Source organism: Zeugodacus cucurbitae, chromosome 5, assembly GCF_028554725.1.
Source record: "Zeugodacus cucurbitae isolate PBARC_wt_2022May chromosome 5, idZeuCucr1.2, whole genome shotgun sequence".
NCBI classification, from domain to species: Eukaryota; Metazoa; Arthropoda; class Insecta; order Diptera; family Tephritidae; genus Zeugodacus; species Zeugodacus cucurbitae.
In genome coordinates, this window is record NC_071670.1 from 609,777 (window position 1) to 631,000 (window position 21,224).

The following is a 21,224-nucleotide window of genomic DNA, read 5'->3' on the forward strand; positions in this document are numbered from 1 at the left end:
ACGAAAGCAATGGAAACACAAGACAAAATGGTTTATTGTATGCAGAGATTAAGAAAAATGAAAAAAAATGTTCACATATGTATGTATGTAAATGAAAAATACAAGAAATAAACAAACAAATAAAGCAATAATGTGTAATACCCAGAGTAAAAGTAAGATAGATATAATCAAAATAAATATAAATATCCATTTAAAAGGTGAAATACCCTTTTTTGTAAGAAACTGTTTTTTAGTTTTTACAGTATTTAGGTTAGTTATCTCTTGAGCTTGGGTCACGCTTGGACTAATATTAAAAACGTTGCTCTTCAGCAAGCAGCGCCAAGCAAGCGAGTAAGAGAGAGGCAAAGAGGTAAGCACAACCGAAGCTAACTACAACTAAGCGCCCGACAGACAGCAAATTCGCTTAGTAAGCTACGCACATTTTGATATTTACTTGTTAGTTAACCGTTAGTTAATTAGTTAGTTTGGTCAGTAGTAGTTATACGAATAAGCGTCTAAGATTAGTTGGTGTGAGCGAGTGTTAATTAAGCATTTTGTACAGCCACATTGCAGTCAGTTTCTGGACTTGCGGTGCTAAGCGTGGTGGCTTTAGGAAACCGCGTCCAGCAATAAAGCACTTATATCTAGAGTATTTCGGTTTATGATATTATGGTAAAAAGAAAGCATTATGCGGACTTGTGTCGGCGTTATGACGCTACCTCGTCCTTCGCCAGCTAGACGACGCTGCTCTTCCTCATATTCAGCTTTTGCTTGTTCTTCTGCTTCTTCAGCCAGTCTGCGTTCTTCTTCAGCACGTTCTTTCTCAACACGACGCCGTTCAAATTCTTCATATTGCAATCGACGACGTTCATCGTCTTGTTGACGCTTTTCTTCAGCTTGACGATGTGCCTCTTCCTCTTTTTGACGCCGTTCTACAGCAAGACGTTGAGCCTCTTCTTCTTCTTCAATACGTTTACGCTCATCATCAGCACGCTGACGCGCATACTCATCATATTCCTCTTCTTCTGGATGTGGTGTAGCAACGTCTTCTCCGCCAAAATATGCGTTTTCTTCTGCCTCTTCTCGACGACGCTGCTCCTCCTCCTCTTGTCGTCGTTCTTCTTCTTCTTTTTCCGCCAATTCATTTGCTCTGTCTTCATCCGCAGCTTGACGTCGTGCTGCTGCTTCTTCTTCCGCTCGCAAACGGTCTTCTTCAGCTTGACGGCGTGCATCTTCTTCTTCAGCTTTACGACGTGCTTCTTCTTCTTCAGCTTCAGCTCTCAAGCGTTTTTCTTCAGCACGACGTCGTTCGTCCTCAACTTGACGCCGTGCTTCTTCATCTTCCTCCCTCAAGCGCTCTTCTTCTGCTTGACGACGTGCTTCTTCTTCTTCAGCTTCAGCTCTCAAGCGTTCTTCTTCTTCAGCTTTACGACGTGCTTCTTCTTCAGCACGACGTCGTTCGTCCTCAACTCTCTCGCGCTCTGCTGCTTCTTCAATTTTTCTATTTTCTTTATCAAGCAAAGCTTGGCAGTAAGCATCATCCTCATCGGCACCATCGTAACAGTCTTGGAAGCTGTTACACACATTTTCACAGGAAATGGCCGACCCATCGGAACACGTAAATCCGATTTCTGGATTACAATCTATATCGTTATCAGTAGAAACTACATCACCACCTGCATACTCTCCTGGTGGAGCAAGATCGTTTTCATCAAGGAATTCTAATGATAAAAGTTCAAGTCGAAGTAAGTGATTAAATTCGATGATCGTGAGAAGAAAAAAATGTTTTTCTGATGATGGCTTTTACCAAAAAATGCTGTTGACTTTTACCCCCAACACCACTATGGGCTGCACGGAATTTTCTCAAAAATTTTATTCATGTGTGTCTTTTTGTCCCCAAGAAAAAAATGCTAAACGGTATTTATCAAGTTTTTTTTTTCAGAAATAACACTTAATAGTTTAGGTCACCAGTTTTTAGAAATAGTGTACGGAAATATTAGGAATTTCGAGAAAGAAGTTTCAGTGTTATACGCTACTAAGGGGGAAATATTAAGAGCTAACTGTTACAATTGTCATATTGTTCAACCCACAACTAATAGAGAGACAACTTATATACATAATACATAAGTATGAACTTACCGGACTCACGCCTGAAATAAAAGCGTTCGTCAGACTCGACGCCTAATCCACCCAAACGATGGTATCGACTAATTTGATTTTCGAAGGCACTTTTGAAAACGGTGTTTCCTGCCGGTAGTTCCAGCTGAACAAGGGCGTAAACTTTGAATTTGTCAGTGGTGGGGCTATGGGATAATAATGAAAAGAGTCAGAGTTACAGTTGCTTTAAGTATAAAGTCAAAGTGCACTCACCTTAATGACTTCAAACTTATAGTTATATCAAAGTCTTCATCGCTAATCGTTTCATGGAAAAGATCGCGGAAAGAGACCTCCAACTGGCGGTATAATTCCATGAATTCATTGCTGTTAGAATTTGAAAAAGCATCGGTCCATGGTTCGTTAATGATGAAATATGTAAGCCCTGAAAATTACACAAGCATATTAGACTTAATCGCATGAAAAAGGAACCACCACTGCACTTACACGACTCCGTCTCTGCAGCTTCAAAGTCTTCGCCACCATCTCCAGAGCCGTCAACATCGTAGTCGCTCTGCCGTTTCGAGTGTTTCTTTGCAAACTTCTTGACGTGCTTCCCTTGATGCTCCGAATTGTCGTGTTCGTTGCCATCCGACCGTTGGCGGTGCAGCAATTGGTGTGCGCGATGTTTGCCATGGAGCTGATGTTTGTTATGATGTTTTTTGCCATCATCACTGTGCGCCTTCTGCTGCTTCGGGCGTTTGCCTTTGGTGCTTGCACTGACACCACGGCGTTGGGTGGCGGACTCGTCAGCCGATTTGCCGAATAGCCGGTTCAGTTCACGACGCACACGTTTCACACCCTTCACGAGCCAGCTGCTACTGTCCTCGTCGGCTGCAATCGGCTGCAGTTCCTCCTCCCGCAGTGAGTCATTGTCAAGATCGCGTTCGTTGCGCAACAGCAACATTTTTGGATTGGCCGCTGGTGCTTCCTCAAATTCATCAATGTCGAAGGTGTCGTCGATGTTGAGTTCGGCATTGCTCAATTGCTGAAAGAAGTGATGAATGTGAAATTAATTGTGGTCTCAAAAAATAGCAGTAGCAGAGCTTCTAATATTACAACAGCGTATTAACAGTGTTTGCTGTTGCTGTTTGTCAATGAACAAAATCTGTGGTGAGTATTTGAAGACTGTAGACAGAGCATGTTTAATAACAGCGTTAAAAGCTCAGTGTGTTGAAAAAGTTGATTCACCTTTTACAGTTATATAGGTTTGCGTCTCCGCTAGCTTTGTGTGGTGTGTATGCGCTAGGGCAAATGAGGTGGAAATATGCAACTTTGACTCTGACACATTACGATTACATTATACGACATGATTTTACCGAGATTTGTATAACAATGCTGAGCGAAATGTGTGAACGGATCGGATCGCTTGTGAATGCTTTATTCTCAGCTAAAATGACAAGACAAAGTAATACAATCTAGGTACTTTCTGCAACAACAGTAACGAGGTAAAGTAAATATAGCTCCTCTGTCTTTAGACAACCTCTGCGGAGATCTTTAAATAATCGCGTTATTTTGGAGATCTTCTGTTTTCTTCCTCTATCTATCTAGCTAGATCTTCTGTTCTCTATCTAGCTTGGACCACAAGTCATATAGAGGTATTTTGAAGTGACCTAATGGCATCGCATCCATAAGTTCTGGAATATTTTTTAGTTAAAAAATAAAAACAAAACGTATATTCTTTTATGACACAATTTACTAAATTCACTGCTTCAACTTACTACAAGTACCGTGTAAGTACTGTGTACTTCAAAGATAATGCCTGTAATCCCTACCCAACCTAATTACACTCAAATAGCTGTCGGCTGAAACACGCAAGACTCGATATACTATGGATTCGTTCATATATATGTAGGTTGTGAGGTAGGCTCGTGCCAATCAATTGATAGCGAAGAGATAATTAAATTGATACCGTTAGGTGACTACATACAAACATATGTACATATTTTTGTCTATAAATGTAGAAATGATGTATACTCAATCCATACGAGTTTCATACATTTACGAGTGCCAACAACAACTCGGCAATGCTAGAGGGTAATCAATAAAAATAAAATTATGTTTGTTGCTTAGCAGATACGACTGATTTATGCACAACCGTTATGTAGAGTTAGGCACACATTCAGCCTTTTAAAATGAAAGAGTAACGTTGTAAAGACTATACTCATGAGAACATTTGGGGAAATTTGGGTAGTAGAGTTTCAAAATGATTTCATTACTGAAAATATTGAGTTGGATTTTGAAGTTGATCGTATAGTAAACTCTACTCTATTTTATTGTATAGCACTCTTTAGCAAGTCTTCATCGACAACTCGAACATAAGAGCGGTAATCGTTTTTCTTTTGAGCTCAGACTTATCACATTTATCTATGGTCCTAAACGATCTATTTCAATCTAAGGATTGAGAGGAGTTGAAGGATAGTTGATACATATATTTTGCTTTTTCTTTGGGTCTGCTTTAGCGGAAGATTCTCTCACTATGCGGTTCGGAAATGTTTCGTGAACTTATGATGTCTACTCGTCGCGAAGCTAGCCTGTTACCTGCACTTGTACAGTTACATAAAGCATATTAGAAAAATCCGCAAATGTTGCTAATTTCTCTAGCAATAAATTCCAACAACAAATGGGAAATTGTTGTTGTTTCTGATTTTACTTAAATTTTCATTTTTTATTTTATTTTTCGATTTTATTATGAAATAACCTTTCTAAGCTTTGTCAGCAACTCTGTCACAATGAGTCAATGAACCATGTCAGTTATCTCACTTGAAGTATGTAATCTATGAGAGTGTGTGTGTGTGGGGGGGGGGTGTATTTATCTTTCCTTTCATGCAGTTGTAGGCATTTTTGTTTTCATTTTCTCCATTTTGATAACAGCCGTCAAAGGCCGCATTGATTTTAGTGATTGTGAGGCAACAACAACAACTTCACATCTAAACATTTGTACATGTTTACACCTGAGGCTCGCCACACAGCCAACTACCGACAGCCGGCTGCCTGACGTAGAAGCAATCAAATCAAATTTTTTTTGCCGAGGCCAAACAAGCAATTTACCGTTGCTTTTTTGTGGTTGAAGTTCAAAAATAATTTTTAATTGTTGTATTGATATTTGTTGTAAAATTCAATACAGGAATTTTGATTTTGTAAATTTTCATGTAAAATCCATTAAAAGTTTATCATATTGTTTGGTGTGTTGTTTTGTTATTGTATTTGTTGTTGTTGCGCTTATCTAAAAATAATTGTATCTAAAATAAAAATGAAAAGCAACAAAAACTGCATTTGTCGTTTGCTGACAACTCGCTGCACTCACGTGAATTGGGTCAAATACAGGCGTTTGATAAGCCTCTGCATAAGTGGGACACTCTAAGCGCATATGAAGGAATATATAGACACATATACTATATATGTAGACACTCGCCGTAGCTTATATATATTTCCAGTTTATTGAAAATATTTCATATTAATTTAGCTTTTTACTTTAACGCTTTTCATTCATTCTGCGGCTGTCTTGCTGAGTAATTACTTCAAATGCGCTGCTAGGTGCTTGGCTAGGTATGATGAATGTGCTGCTGTTGGACTAGCACATTAACAGTACAATTTTATCACCTAACGCTGACGTATACTAACACATACACACACACACGAATACTATGAGTGCACCGAAGCAGCTACATCACCGTTAAAAATTCGATCATTTTCATGAACGGCGCGAAGTAATGTCATGTGTTATTGTTGTTGCTGATAGAGTGTGTGTAATTTGATGACATAATCAATGGGTTTCGCACGTGACACTGCGATTTCGCCTACTCGAGTCAGACGTATAAATTCGCTTCGGATATAAGCAAAAAATAATTCTAGATAAATAATAAAATATGAAATAAATTAGCAGAATTTGCATTTGTAACTGCATTTAGAAAACTTGACGCGCATTGCAGTCATAAGCGTATATTTATAGATTTTACTGCAGCGGCGATTCATTGCGGCGGCATGCATCATTTGCTAACGGAAATGTGGGTGACTGTAATGCGTCTGGAATGTGTGACATGTGCGCTTTAAGTGCAAGCAATTAGTTGGCGAAATGACCGAACAGGCGGAAATGTGTGGGGCCGCGATGGCGTATACGCAACCTGAATTGACGCTTTTCGCAGAAAAGTGCGTTATTTTGCTTTTGAATTTGAAATATTTGGCAAAATGTGACAAGGCGCTTTCGTAATTATCAATAAAAATGTTTACTAGTCTGCAGTCTTTAATTTGGGTTTTAGTCTAAGCGGCCACACTCACTCGGTTTACTTATTTTCCTTTTTTCTACTGTCTGTGCATTCTACTCTTTCGACAAGCATTCGCACGTAAATTTAATCGAATTTCCGTATTAATTTCAACGTCTACCCTTTTTTGTTATACTCCTAAAAATTTTCTCACCCACACTCTCTAACCTTAACAGGTTTAAGGCCGCGCTTGGCTATCAATTTGAGGGCGCATTTCATTTTTGACCAATAAGAATTGTTTTTGTTTTACAAATTTTAAAATTTTCTACGTGTTTGCATGCTTTGCTAGCCACTGAGATTATGCACTAAATGAAGTAGAAGCCATAAAATTGGAAAGCGAACTTCACACTCACTTGCCGACAGCCACACACCGCAACACACGCAGCTATGGCGTTCGCAAATTAGATTCTCATAAATCTCAATGAGGATTTTACCTTCGCTATTTAGTTAATTGTGTTTTTGCTGTTGTTGTAGACGTGCAAATAAAGAAGGCAAGAAGGGTAGCAATGGTGTGCGTTAGCCTTGTTGTAGCGTCTGAAGGTGAAAATTAATATGAAGTGTGGCATAGAACTTGCATAGCATCAAGTCAAAGTGGATTGTGGCATAGAATGCAGGAAGTTATGGATTGGCGGTTCGTTCGGTAAAATCGATTTATGCAGCAATTATTGACGTTGGCTGCGTGAAATAGATATTTTTGTAGACAAGAAAACTATCTAAAATTACAACAATAACAAGCGTATGAGGATTTCATTTGCAGCGCGCATGAAGACTAGCGGCAGCGCAGGAGGACGAGCAATTAAAATTCAAAGGAGTGTGTGCGTACGAAGCTTAACGGTTGTTTTATGAACAAATGGATGACGGTAAAGCAGAATGTAACAGTTTTTAAATTTACTGTAAAAAGTATTGTTTAAGGTTTAAGGTAAAATTTTTCAGTAGAAAATAACTTAACTTATATAAAGGAAGTAAGGCTAAGCGCATAGTGGAGCGAAGTGCAATACTTGTACTCTTCAACAAACTTCTCTTTCAAAATTTTATAAGAAATATTTGAATATTTATTTGCATTTTGCTTGCAGAAATTTCATTCTTATTTTATTTTTTGTTTTTTATTATTTTGCCTCTCTAGTATTTTCAAAAAAAAAAAAACAAATTTAAAACGCTTAGAATTCTTCGCGAACAGTGAATATTAAAGCAAGCATTTTGGTTTGAAGGTTTTGTAAAAAAAATTGTTTGCTCTGCAAATTATTGCATGAAGATCGAGCGAAATAGCGCAATGTTAACGAGGCATGTGTCACATAAAAATTTAGACTTTAGGCGAAAACAAATAAACAAACAATGTATACTATATGTATGCATACGGCGGGGTTGAGAAATTTGAGAAGCTTGACGATTGGCCATTTTGGAAATAAATGGCAAGTCTTGGTTTTCTTTGAAGATAGATAAGATCGAATTTTTTTTTAATTGAGGAAGAGGAGGTTCTGTTTTGAACTTTAAGCAAACGCTGTGACTCTGAATTCATACGTTCACTAAATATACAGGTCCTCGTATCAAGAATGAAGACAGATTTAAAGCCAGTGAATGACTATCAACTCGTTAAAATCTCTCAAAATTACTTACAGCCTATTTTCCGATACTACTTCAAGGACTCACTAAGCCAACTCATTAGTACGGATCCATGAATGAAACTAATTCTGCGAAACTTCCCCACCACCAGGTGACTTCCGAAGGTGTAAAAACCGAAGGCAAACATTTACTTCGGTTTCGCTTCGCGGTTCACATCCCTTTGTTGCTATATGAGTTATATCCCATTTGTAGTGCGGTCATGCCCCAGCGTTACTTGTTTTATTTGAAGCAATTAATTATAATAAATTAAGTGTACGTCGCATGCCATACATGCATAATTAAACGAACGCTGGTCACAGCATTGCATTAATATAAACAAATGGCGCTCATTTAGGGAAATAATTGAAGAAATGTAATAGAAGTGACAGCTGGTGTTGCTAAAAATACTTATTTAGACGCCAATTAGGCGGCGACGAGGCATTCGGAAGACTTGCTAAATACTTTGTGGGAAAATTTTCATATTTTTTTAATATTTTTTTATAAGTTTGACATTCTTCATTAAGAAAATCAGATTTGAGGAGACACAAAGCTCAAAAGCCCGCTTAACGCCTGTTAGCACTTAGTCCTAATAAAAGTCAAGGTATCAAGTTAAGATTTGCGAAGTGAGGCAAACTTATAAAATGGCCACATTTAAAAATACGCCGTTACAATTACAACTAAACTCATACATCTAGCAAGACATCCTTTCTTTCATCCTTTCGTGGAGTTTTCAAAAGCTTCCAGTTAAACTTTAAAGGCATGCAACGCGGAAGCGGCCGATGGGTCGTTGGCATCGCCGTCGGCGCTCGAGTGTGCGTCTTACTAACTACTAAGACAATGCAGAAGAGAGACATGCAGCAGCGTAGGCGGCAAAGGCCTGCGAGTGTGAATAAACTCGAGTTGCTCGCGGCGCTGTGGTGGCTTTGGCGCTGATGAGGCTCGCAACATGAACTCTACTCGGCATTACTTCATTTCTTGGAAATTAAGTGGGGATTTGCGGTCGTTTACGAGTAACAACAGCTACAACACACACACGTGCACTAACTTTTGTGGCAGATTTTTTTTCACGACAAAGCAGTAAAGTGTTGCTGGTGTGACAATGAAAGCTGCCACTTGCCACATGCCTACAAATACACATGCCTTGTAAAGGATGTTTCCTTTCTTAATTTTCCTGCAACATATCGCCATACTCCTTCTTCCCCTCTTTGCCGCTTTGTCTCGACCCACTGCTGCTGGCAGGCGCTAATAATGGCCTTTTGTTTTATGAGAAATTGCCGAAACGTGCGCTGCATGCCCAAGCAGCTGCCGGGCCAAAGTTGAGCAGCGGAGATTTCGGCCGCCCGCTGTCGACGTCTGTCACGCGCGCGCGTCCTGCCAAAGGATACTACTTTGCAAAGACATCAAAAATTGAGGATCAACAGTCGTGTTGATGGCGATATTTTTTCCTTTTCGCTTCTTCTTCTTCTTTTTCTTTAGCGCCTGACTAGTTGGTATAAGGCGAGGAAGCGGCAGGCGGTGGTAGAGGGCGCCGAGAAATTCACACACATTTTTAGTAGTTTTGCAAGGAGTTGTTATGTCTCAAAGGCTTCACACTCACCACTCCAGCAGCAGTTTGTTGTGCATATTTTTCACACTTTTCACCGTTTTTGTAGTTTTTTGTGCCTTGTCAAGCAATATAGCTGCAGGAGTTTATGTGCGTGAGTGTGTCAAAATCAGGCGATCTGTAAGCATTGACATTTATGCTTGTTTCGCACGCTTTCAACTTAAAAAGTCGTAAGCGGAAAATGTCAAAGGTCACACACACACACTCCGACAGCGGCTAAGGTGCAAGGCGTCTAAGAAGTTGCGGTTATGCCACAGTTGTCAACAGTACTTTTATTGTCTTCTCTCCATTTTTATTTTTTTGTATTTCATTCGCTTTGCGCTACAAAATATTGCATGCACCAGCTAACAATAACAAACACAACGATTTACAAGCTGGCTTAGTGGCACGGCGGGCGATGCAGTCAGTGGGGGATTTCGTAAAAGTGCCTTGGAAATCTCTTTTTTATAGTTTAAATGTGACTATAAATGTTAAAGCGTATGTATGTTGCTGTATGCATGTGGCATGTGGCAAGCGCTGTGGGTGTGTGTTTTCGTGTGGATTTTATGGCACATAATAACTGACGTGCCACTTCTTAGTTGTGAAACGCTCAAAAATACTTCCGTCACCGATTTATTTGATGTCGTTGCAATATTCGCATATCCAGCGCCAATTGTGGAATCATAACGGTGAAATTTGTATACTTGAATTATCTTACTACAGTTGTATATTTGTTTGTAAGTGCTTACATGTGTGAATATTTGTATGCCTGAATTTTAAGAAGTCTTTAGAACAAAGCTTCAGAAAGTCTTAAAAATTGTTGTAACTAACGGTAAATATATACACACTCTAAAACCAAAAAATTACTTTTGAAGTGTTTTTTATGATTTTATCACAATTTTAGCTTCATTTCTGGGTTTGCTGGGATCTCATTAAGAGCGCGAATTCATAATTCTAGGGTGGTTACTTGGAATCAACATAAACAGTGTGAAAAGATGCCAAAGAAGCTTGTTTTTTTATTTGTTTAGTGGCAACAGCAAAAGCAATAGTTCTTTCTAAACCTCTCTCAGCTGTCCGAAGAAACCCGAGTTCAAAATTAAGACCACGAAGTGTACAAGTCTTAGGTTCAAAAGTCCAACAAGTGGACTTAGAGACTATCTAGGCATACTAGAACCTTACAAATCAAATTTTTTTAATATTAAAATATTTTTTTTTTTCAAATGATCATCTTTCAGTACATCTACTTGCCTCACATGCCACATACTCGTTGGCATTTGGAAGATTTCAGAAGTACAGTTAGTCATAATTACCTGCAATGAGAAAAAAGAGAAAAAAAATTTTTAAAAAAACATATTTTTATTGTTGTAAATTGCGAAATTTATGTCATTATGCTAAAAAAGTGCTTTGAAGAAATGAAATCAAAGAATATTTTCAACACGACAGCTTGCAACCAGATGTGGCAGATTTGTGTTAGTGGAACACAGAATGGATAAGAGTGAAATATGAAATGTGAAAACAAAGGAGAAATATATTTTTTTTAATTTTGCAGATGCAAAGGCATGACACAACTGTATGTGTGTGTCTATATATATACATATATAAATCTATTTCTTTGTGTTTGTGGCTTCTATAACACTTATTGTCTTTGCATTGCATTCTTGTGCCGTTGCTCGTAATTGAAGATGTTTAATGTTTAATTGAAAACAGCAACAACAAAAATAACAAACAACTGACAGAGAGACCGACAGACAGCAACCATAAAGCACAAAAAATCGATTTGTTTATGGAAATCGGAATTTGCAATGCATAAAACACCTGTCTGTATGTTCGCCTGAGTGTAGGCGGTGCGCTTGGTATGCTTGGAAAGAAGATATTCAATTATTCATTTACAATATTTACATTTGCTTCTTAGTCTTCTTCTTTTCCTTCCTGCTTTTTGTGGGTAGTCAAGTCAGTGCAGTCTTTTTCGCAAGAAACTGCCGCACATCTCTGACACTTTTGTTTATTACCGTTGCAAAGCGTTGCGGTTTCACACCTGCTGCGGTGCGCAAATATTTAGCGAAGTCGCCGACGTATGAACTGCTGAAATGCTGTGAATTTTAATGCGCTCAAAGCCGCCTCAAGTAAAAATTATATAATATACTCGTAAATGCATTCCTCAGCTCGAATGCACAGCAGGCACCGGAAATTGAGCGTTTAACACAGCGCAAAGCGACAATTATGAGCTTAGATTTTCTCGAGGCAGATTGGAGGCAGATGATTATTTCATTAGAGAAATTGTTTAAATTAAATGAATAACTTTAGCTGGCAGAGGTCAGGCACATTTGCCATAAATGCAGCACTGCTACTGTCAAATAACAGCTGTTAATCGACGGCTGTCAAATTTTATGAAATTTATATCTTTAATGATCAGTTTTTGTGAGCCTTTACGGTAGCTGAGTCTTTAGCTAACTCATATCGTAATAAGCGGAGTCTTTTGTTGGATTGGCAGGGCTGTAGGACAGATTTATAGAGTTTGGAGGTAATTTCTGGTAATATTTCGGAGCTTGAGGTTAGAACTAACTCCGTGTTTGACCCCTCCATTTCTTGAGGAGAAAATATTGCCATCTGACAGGTTTGAATGAAGTCAATATTTGGAAACCAGTATAAAAAATATTTTCTTTAAAAATCGTTAAAGAACTAAAAGAAGACTACTGAAACCATAAAGCCTTTAACAGGAGATATACGCTCTTTCTAACTCAAAAAGTCACGGATTTATCCGGCCAACACTGTTGCAAAGCCAAGCCGCGACCGAGCAAGTTCGTAAATTATTGAGAAACAGAGCAAAAGAAACAACTACAACAACAGCAACAAATATGCAAATGAAACACAAGAACACACAAACATGAAGAAGCATAAATAAGATGCCGCTTTGGCCGCTGAGTATGTATGCGTGCGCCTGCCGGTTTGTAGCCTGCAACAGTCATTGGTTCGCGCACTTAACGAGCCGTCCAAGTCCGTCCGCTGCATGCGAGTATTTACATGCAACTTATCCGATCGCTAAATGGATCGCAGTACATGCCTTCATTTACCGTATTTTACGGTGTTTTATATGTCAAGCGGTTGGATCTTGTTATGCGGCGCAAAAATAGAGAAATTGTGGACATATCTATATCTAAATACCTCCACATACGTATTGAAGAAGGGAAGAGTATATAGAAAATAGCAAGTAAGCTGATTATATGCCAACTTCTGTGTCTGTACATTTATAAATGAATAACTATTTACAATGTTTATTTGCCGTCCAAATCTTGCTTTCAAACTCATATTTGTGTCTTCGTGTGTCTATTTATGCATTCGTGTGCAATTTGCGTTGATTTAAAATTCCAAGATCAGCTGGAGATCTGATTTGCTTCAATTGAAGGCAAAACAACCGAACGACTGCTTGCTGCATCACAGGTTTGTATGTGACGAAGAGGAGCTTAGGCAAAGCAAAGCTTTCAGTTGGTCTTTGTTTAAAATTAGGGTTGCGGAATTTAGGTTGCTCGCCAACGTTTGGCATGCGGAAGCGATTACGGTGGAGATCTAAAGAGCTCACTAGCACTGAGATATTTGAGATATGGTGCTTACAAATCTAAAAGAGCAAGGAAATGAGAAGTCAGAGTTGATTGGAGAATATTTTGAGTCGAATAAGTAACGGATTTCTAAATATTTCCTCCGTATTTCACCGAGCAGCATAATATTATGTCAAGAAGACATACATATATTTCCGAAATCTTTAAGCAGATTTATATTAGAAGAGATCGCTAGCTCACAATTCGCTATGAGCTCGACAAATCTTCTCATTTCGTAATTTTTGTTACTATTTTAACAACAAGAAACATTCGAGGAATTCGGCAGAATTAATAGTCTTGGACTGGATATAATCTCGGATTCGGAAGACCCGACTGTTGGGGTCATCTTAAGCATAGAACTATTATTTTAGCACCTACATCTCTTATGACAGTTCTTCACGGGATCAAGAAACGAATCAGGGGATAATACAGCTTCTAAGCAGCTCTGAGTAGATCTGTCTGTTAAGGTCATCTTAAGCATAGATCTTCTAGTTTAGCACGTCAATCTCGTAAGACAGTTCCCAAGGGGTGCAGAAGCGGGTATAATATAGCATTCAAAAGCGGATTTACGAATAGGAAAGGTCCTCTCATCTTCAGCATATTCTGTTGAAATTCTAAATTGTGAGTTCGTCTACAGCGTTTCTAATATTTCTGCGTTCGACAACTTCAAACTTCTTTTCATTTCTATATTTTAGGTTTTTCTAAGAATTCTAAATTTATTTCAGCACATTTCGGGTTATTTATATGCATTTGCTATCAGATTTTATTGCACATTCGCGGCAAATGAGCACTTTTGCCTCACCTTGAGACGCCTTAACTGCCGCCTGCCGAGTCTTAAATGCAATAACTGCATGCAAGCCGGCCCACCTGCCGACCGTACGGCGAGCGAGCGGGAGATTCGCCCAGACGCAGTGGAGACGAATTTTATGATGATTGCATTCGCTTTGCATACAAATCGCCGTGACAACTGAGCTGGTGAGTGATGCGCAGCCTAAGATTTTTCGTGTTTATCGTTGAACGAGTGTGTCTTCTGTGCCTGCTGCTTGATTGGCCGGTGTGTGTGGGTGCACTTGACGGTCAGCATTTGACACAGTTCGAAAATTTGCCGTTTCTAGCTCAAGTGTAGGCGTAATTTGTTGTTTACACACACACTCACACCCTCCCTCTCATGCAGTTGACCGTAGGGTTAAGTTAAGCGTAGAGTTGTCGATTTTTATAGTCACTGGTTTCTAGCGCAAGTGCAAAGCAATTCAGGACGCTGCTGATGATGAGTTGCAGTGGCAGCGGCAACAATAACAATGCGAGCAAATGAAGGTACATGCAAGTGGCAAGTCAGCAATAAGACAATAGCGGCAATCAGTGGCGCACACACCCACCCAAACTCAACGCATATGTATATACACACACACATACACATTCGCAGATTTGCATTTTAATCTGCGTGACTGCCGCCCACCTAGCCAGCCTCCCGCCGCTGGCCTTGGCAGCTGTCACTCATCATTTGCGGCAAGCAGCAGCCGAGCGCGCTGTCGCCAATGCAATGCAATGCAAACAGATTTCTATCGCATTTAGCTTTTAGCTAAACATGAAGAAAATAAATCAGCAGATTTGCGAGCATTCCGCTTACTATTTTCGTTTGCGGCTAATTAACTGCGTGTAATTGAATCATTGCGCCGAACATGTTGCAGCAACACCATATGTATACTATATAAGTAAGTGTGTATGAGTGCCTGTGTGGGCGTGAGTGTTTAGTTTAGCAAACTTTTATTTTATTTTCATTTTTATTTTGTCGCCGAGTTTTGTTGAGATTTTCAGATTATTTGCACGTTTCGCCGTTTTATGTTGCATTTATTGCCATTGCTATTGCTATTGTTGTTGTTGTTGTTGTTGTTGTTGTTGCATTTTTATGTTCAGGAAATATGCAATTTGCACTTAAACGAGTCACTTTGCCAGAGATTTAAGTGCGTCAGCAACAATTGTCGAACCGCGTGTTGCCAACTGAACTCCTTAACATCAACTAATACATGTGTGTGTGTGCATGTATTTTACACACACATGTACGTTGCTGGTGCTAAGAAATTGCGTTATATACATTACTGTTCACATATATATACACATTGCATATAATTAGAAAATGGCGTGTGTAGCTGTGTAGCTGATGTCAGGCTAACGCAACACGCTTGAAATTGTTAAAACTCAACAACAAAAGCAACAAAAATAAATGCTGGATTTTTGTGTTACTACATTTTGAGTTATTATGTGCTCAAAATGCAGTGTGACCTTGAAATTGTCGCTTTCGGCAAATAGAAATAGCATTAAGCTTTGAAATTTCATCAGTTCTGACTTGAAATCGACAAAACCCTCGCCTGAAGTGATTAGGGCTGATGATCGGTGATACAATACAGTTTTCGATAAGACCCCCAACGAGAGTATTGGTTTTTCTCACTTCAGAAGTTTGGTTACCGTTACCGCTCTCTTCCACATTCGTTTGGAACATCCTGTTGTGATGCGCTAACCCTTCCTTCTTATCCAACCACTAGTGAAGAAGAAGAAATCATTTCCATTTATCAAAAGTCAGATTACGAGTTGGACGAGGCATATTTCGGGCTTCATTCGGGCGTTCAATCGAGCTTTCGGCTCATTGGGCTCAAGGGAGCCTCGTTCAAGCGCGCATCAACTCTGAGAGTCTCAAAATTGTTACAACCTCCCTTATAAGCAGCTTCAACAAGAGCTACACCCAATCTCCGAAAGTGATTGCACACTTATTTCATATTTCAACAGTGAAAGGAGCTGCTTAGGCATCATGTTACACATTCTAAAAATACACGCTTGCAGCACGTTAATTATCATAGACGCACATACACAAGCGTACTTCATTCGCCACTTTTACATGCAAATCACGCAACTAATTTTCGGGCATTAAATGCTAATCGAAATTTATGAGGCACTCATGTTGCTCTGCCACCTTCACCACAGTGCCTACAGCCAGCCAACCAGCCACGCGGTAGCTGCGCGGCGTGTTCATAAATTGCAAAAGACTTTTATTGAACATAAAATGTGCGGCAGAAAAGAAAACGTAAAAAGCAGAAACTTGGCCAAAATGCTCATTAACACAATTGTCAAGCGATGAAAGCAGACGCAGTAGCTGCAATCACCACTGTAAGCGATACTTGTGGCATGAGAAACGAAGGCAGCGCTGTGTGGCAAGTGCAGAGGATGGCGCCAAAAAGCATAGAAAAGGTTGGTGCAGTGCCACACACACAGTCTAACAATTGAGTCCTTTAAGTCTGTTGTTGTTCTTATTATTGTTGCTGTTGCGGCGCATTGAAGTGCCACGCTGCCGGCCAGCAGGCGAAGAATAGCGTTACATAATTGCAGCAACCATTCATTAGACACATAATGCAACTGCAGTGGCGTTGACAAAAGTCAAGTGTGCATGTCAAGACAAGAAGAAGACGAACGAGTAAGTAGGTTGAGGCTTGGTGCCCAACGGCGCGTATACTTAACATGGAATTTTGAGGGGCTCGTAGACCAGATTTGTGGCTGTGTGGCAAATAGCAAGTATATGTGTTAGTAAGAAATGTAAAAAGGCTTAGTTACGCGCATAACGGTTACTTTGCCAAGCCTCCGCACGACAATGAGGTAGCTCCTTAAAGCGAATAAGAAACAAAACTAATTAGACATTGTTGCTGTTGCAATTGTTGTAGGTAAATAAACACATAAACTCAGACAAACACACATACCTGCTAAAAGCTATAAAGAAATCGCATACAGCTGATAATTTCCTATGAAAAGTTCCATGAACAAGAGATTACTTTCGGTTGCCAAGGGACAATATTTGAGATTTCTTTTATGGAAGTCCGAATGTTGTACTTTAAAGTTTTATTTTGAAAAGCTTACACCCAAAAAAGCTTTCACCCTTATATACTTCAAAGCTTTATATAAAAGCTTTCAAATAGTTTATTGTCAAAGCTTACAAAGATATTTTCAATTATAGAAGTGCTTTTTTGGAGCTTTTTAATATCAACCTTCTTTCTATTATTCTTTCTAAATTTTGTTTAATTCGTCGGTTAATAACTTTCTCATGGTTTTCAGCAAACATTTCGAAAATCAATTTTGAATATTGTTTCACAAAATAAAGCATTATTTGATTTATTTATTTGAAAAGCTTACACATAAAAAAGCTTTCATCTTTACTGTGAAATTTGAAAATCGAATGCTGATAATTCTGTGGAATCATTGGACTAAGTAACACTTTCAGAGCGGCCGTAGAGGTGTGGTCTATGGGATCGAAATCGATCAAAATAAATTCGAAACTTCTTTACTGGATAAATCCACTATATTAGTACGGAAAAACACGTTTACTGCCATACTGTCAGACATGACCGCATTTTAGTGCCAATGCGAAACAAATTTTCTAGAGCTTTTAATGCTTTGACAAATATTTTTATTAATTTGTATTGTTTACTTAATTTATCAACCATATTCAGACCCATAAAAATGGCAGCAAAGCGATGATATAATATTTACATAAATGTAGATAAGCTGCAGCTGCTTGTTTTTGTTGTAATTGCTTAAAAAGTTCTTGATAACGCAGCGCCTCGTATTTGCGGTTAACAAGAACTATTTATGCTTTCGGGGAGAACCAAAGTAAATATGACAAACTACTTTAGATAAGCAATTTTTATTAAGTTTCCAATACAAGCAATTGGCTACAACAAACTGTATAACTGTGGTTTTCGCTCGAATGACATAAGCAGCTGGGCAAATAGTGTGGTAAAACTGCCAAAAAAACTGCCAAAACATTATAAGAAAATTAAAAAAAAATATGGTATTCATCATAACCATAATTATAATAATAGTCATAAAAGATTGCTTTTGAAATTGAAAATTTAAATAAATTTTTTCTCGCATAAATTCCAAAAATATACTTCTCGCAAACTATTTAGCTTAAATTAAAATAACAACTATTAAAACAAGCGCATCGCTAATAGAGTTGTGAGTCGCTTTTGCAGCACAGTTTGTCACTCGCTTTGACAGTTGACATTTAGTGCCTGTCAATGGCATCGAGCATGAACATTTATTCGATGATCGATTTCTTGGTAAATCGTAAATGTTTCGACTCCCTCGCGGCGGCGCTTCTTTAAAAGTTTGCCTAAAACGCCGTGACATCATGCGCTGCTCATGTTTACGTATATTTATTTCTTTGTCTGTGTGTGTGTGTTGGTGATTGGCGTGTTTATGTAAACTTCCATAACTTTGCTGGTAGGCGTTGTTGACTTTTGATGAATATTTTTGTATATGATATTTGCTGCTTGTGCAAGTATAAACAATTTATCCACCATGACACACACACACACACACACTGACGTATACAAATAGTTACTAGAACCATGACATTCGTCATAGCTGTCGATATTTTGTTGTTGTTGTGGTATTGCAATTGCATGATTTATTTAAAGCGCTGACATTTTAAAGCATTCGTCACCAGTCACAGTCAGCGATGGAGAATTGCATTTTTTTTTTGCTGAAAATGAGGCAGTCACAAAGGTGTGGATTGGTTGGTTAAGATGTCTTATTCATACTGGTGAGCATATTTTAAATGCTTGACTTCCAATATTTGGTACTAATATGACTAAAGAGAACCCTAAGTATATCAAAAAAGGTCTGATATCTAAAAATACATTATTTCTAGTCTGTATGCGACCTATAGATCTTGTATAGGGAACGTTAGATAGAGATTTGTATGAATATGATTAAACCAGATCTTCGATTAGATCTAGTGTCTCGAACACATACACAAATACATTCAAATAATATTTCAGCATTTAAAATCGAGAGCAAGGGCGCATTAAATATGCAACGCTGTGACTAATGTGACACAATTGAGGCACAAAGCGAAGGCAACTTCATTGGACAACGGAGTCACTGTGATTGTCACACTTCACATTTGCATATGTATGCATGTAAATTATAATGCCATAACTGTTTACATGTTTGTCCACATTCGAAGGCAGCACTAATAAGCATGGCGGCACGTTTGAGATTGGCATCTCGCCGCTGTTGCCACTGTGGCAAGACTACTAAAGATCATAGGCAAATGAGCCAAAGGCTGTTAAATAATCAAAACAACAAGAAGAACAAAACCAACAAAAAAGTAGCTGCAGGCATATGCATGTCAGTAGATGTAGGATGTAAGTGTAATGCTCACCCGCTTGACGTCGTGCCACAAGCTGATGGCAACAATACGATAATGCACAGCATGGATAATGGAGCAACTCAACAAAATGCTGCTGCAGAGCTGGCGGCGGCGCACAGGCAAACACACATTCCAGTGATCAGTCAGTGATAAAAAGACACACACACACACATAGAAATACAAATAACGCTTGCCACATTAAAGGCTTTCCATTCATTTAGCGCGCTGCCACATTTTGGGTGGTCGTCTGCGTTGCTGGAGCTCTGACGGCGTTTACGGACGCTCACTCAGTGTTTTGACTGGTTGTCAAATTGACGACTGCGCATGCGCCGTAGCGAAAGTTGGCGCTGGGGCGAATTGCAGAGCAGCAGATAAAGGCGAGCTTTGAATTTACTGTGCGCAAATTTTGGTGATTGCCAATTCGGAGTTTGCGAGGCAAATAAGCGAACGGATCGGCTCTGGAGCATGAAAAACGCTTACTGTTATTAGCTATATCAGTCATCAACTGATTGTTGCCATTATTGTTTGAATAATTTTGGCTAAAAATATGATTTCCTCCAAGGCATTCGAAAACTGGTAAATTATATGCGAACGTAGCTGATAACGTAACATTTGCAAATTGAAAAACACATGCTGAATTACTAAAAAACAACAAAAAGTTACAAAAAGGGCCAATCAATAAAATAAAACTTAATTGTACATCGCTTTACTTAAAATTCTTATCGAATGGGCTGCGCATGCGCACTGTGTCAACAGCTTGAATGCAGTAATATAGCTCACTACAGTTGTTGTTGCCGCAAAATGTGGCCCAACGCTGCTGGTCAATCAATGTCAGCAATGAAGACAGTGAATATTGAAATGTAGTTAAAAGAGAACCTTGAATGGCTCAGCAATAAGCAGGGCCCGAATTATAGAAACGTCAATAATTCTGATACGCGTTTAGACTTTCTCACTTGGACTTGTATACTTATTTTCCGTAACAATTATTTTTCAAACCACTGCGCTTCGTTTCTGATAGATTGACGCCTTTTAAAGTGATCCCCTTGTGGCTGCCAAATCCCCAGTGACCTTAACCGCCGTCTGGCCACAATCCGCTACTGCGCTTGAGTGCATGCAATGCTAAGCTGTCAGATCGCTAATCTCTCGCTCCAATCAGTGCCCGACAGCACGCTACCCCACTCAGCGTCGCTGTCAATTTGTCCGACTGTTTTGAGGCATGTGTCTCTCGGGGCGCACAAGTTCCTCCAACACTATGTAATTGTGTATCTATCGACGGGTCCCTTCCATGCACACGAGCGCGCGCATACTTTCGATACTGTGTGTTCGTTATCCGCGATCGCTTGTCGATAGACGCTTGCGTTCTTCACTGGCAATGACATCATCATCATCGGCACATGCTGTCAGCACGCTGCTGGTTGTTGTTGTTATTTAAGCTATGCGGTTGTAGTTGACGCGATCGTTATAGTGTCTGTTGTCGCCTGGGTCAGCAATTTTGTGCATAAAATATTTTAAACACTTTTCGATTTGTGTACGAGCATTTACTCGTATGTATGTGCCGCTTCAGCAGAAGTGCTTTGCGCTTTGCATGCGAGCAGTGAAAAAATAGGAAAACGAAAAGTAAACAAATTGAAATAAAAATTACATTGTGACAAGAGAATTACTTGCACATACTCATTTTGTGGGTATCTACAGTCAGGTGCAGAAAAGTAGTACTGTAGTCTCTTCTGTGAATCAAGCCTCAAAAAGGAGATTATAATATTTTGAATAATTTTGAGTGCAGGCAGTTAAAAAATGTTCCGTGGCCGCGCTGCTATTTTCTTGCTCGCGAGTGTAGTATATTCCATATATGCATAGAA

General features: G+C 39.1%; 1 protein-coding gene across 25 annotated transcripts in view; it reads right to left on the reverse strand.

Annotated features, from left to right (window-relative positions):
* The window catches only part of LOC105212689 (basement membrane-specific heparan sulfate proteoglycan core protein), a 134,914-nt gene that overhangs the window by 84,437 nt on the left and 29,253 nt on the right, over positions 1–21,224 (reverse strand). For 23 of the 25 annotated variants that reach the window (XM_054231678.1, XM_054231676.1, XM_054231684.1 and 20 more), the window contains exons 3-6: positions 2,581–3,121; positions 2,350–2,518; positions 2,119–2,282; positions 699–1,700 (exon numbers count right to left, since the gene is read on the reverse strand). In XM_054231678.1, coding sequence (XP_054087653.1) covers positions 699–1,700; positions 2,119–2,282; positions 2,350–2,518; positions 2,581–3,121 — 1,876 coding nt within the window. The remainder of the gene's footprint in view (positions 1–698; positions 1,701–2,118; positions 2,283–2,349; positions 2,519–2,580; positions 3,122–21,224) is intronic. The other 2 variants (XM_054231693.1, XM_054231688.1) reach the window with 1 other exon arrangement.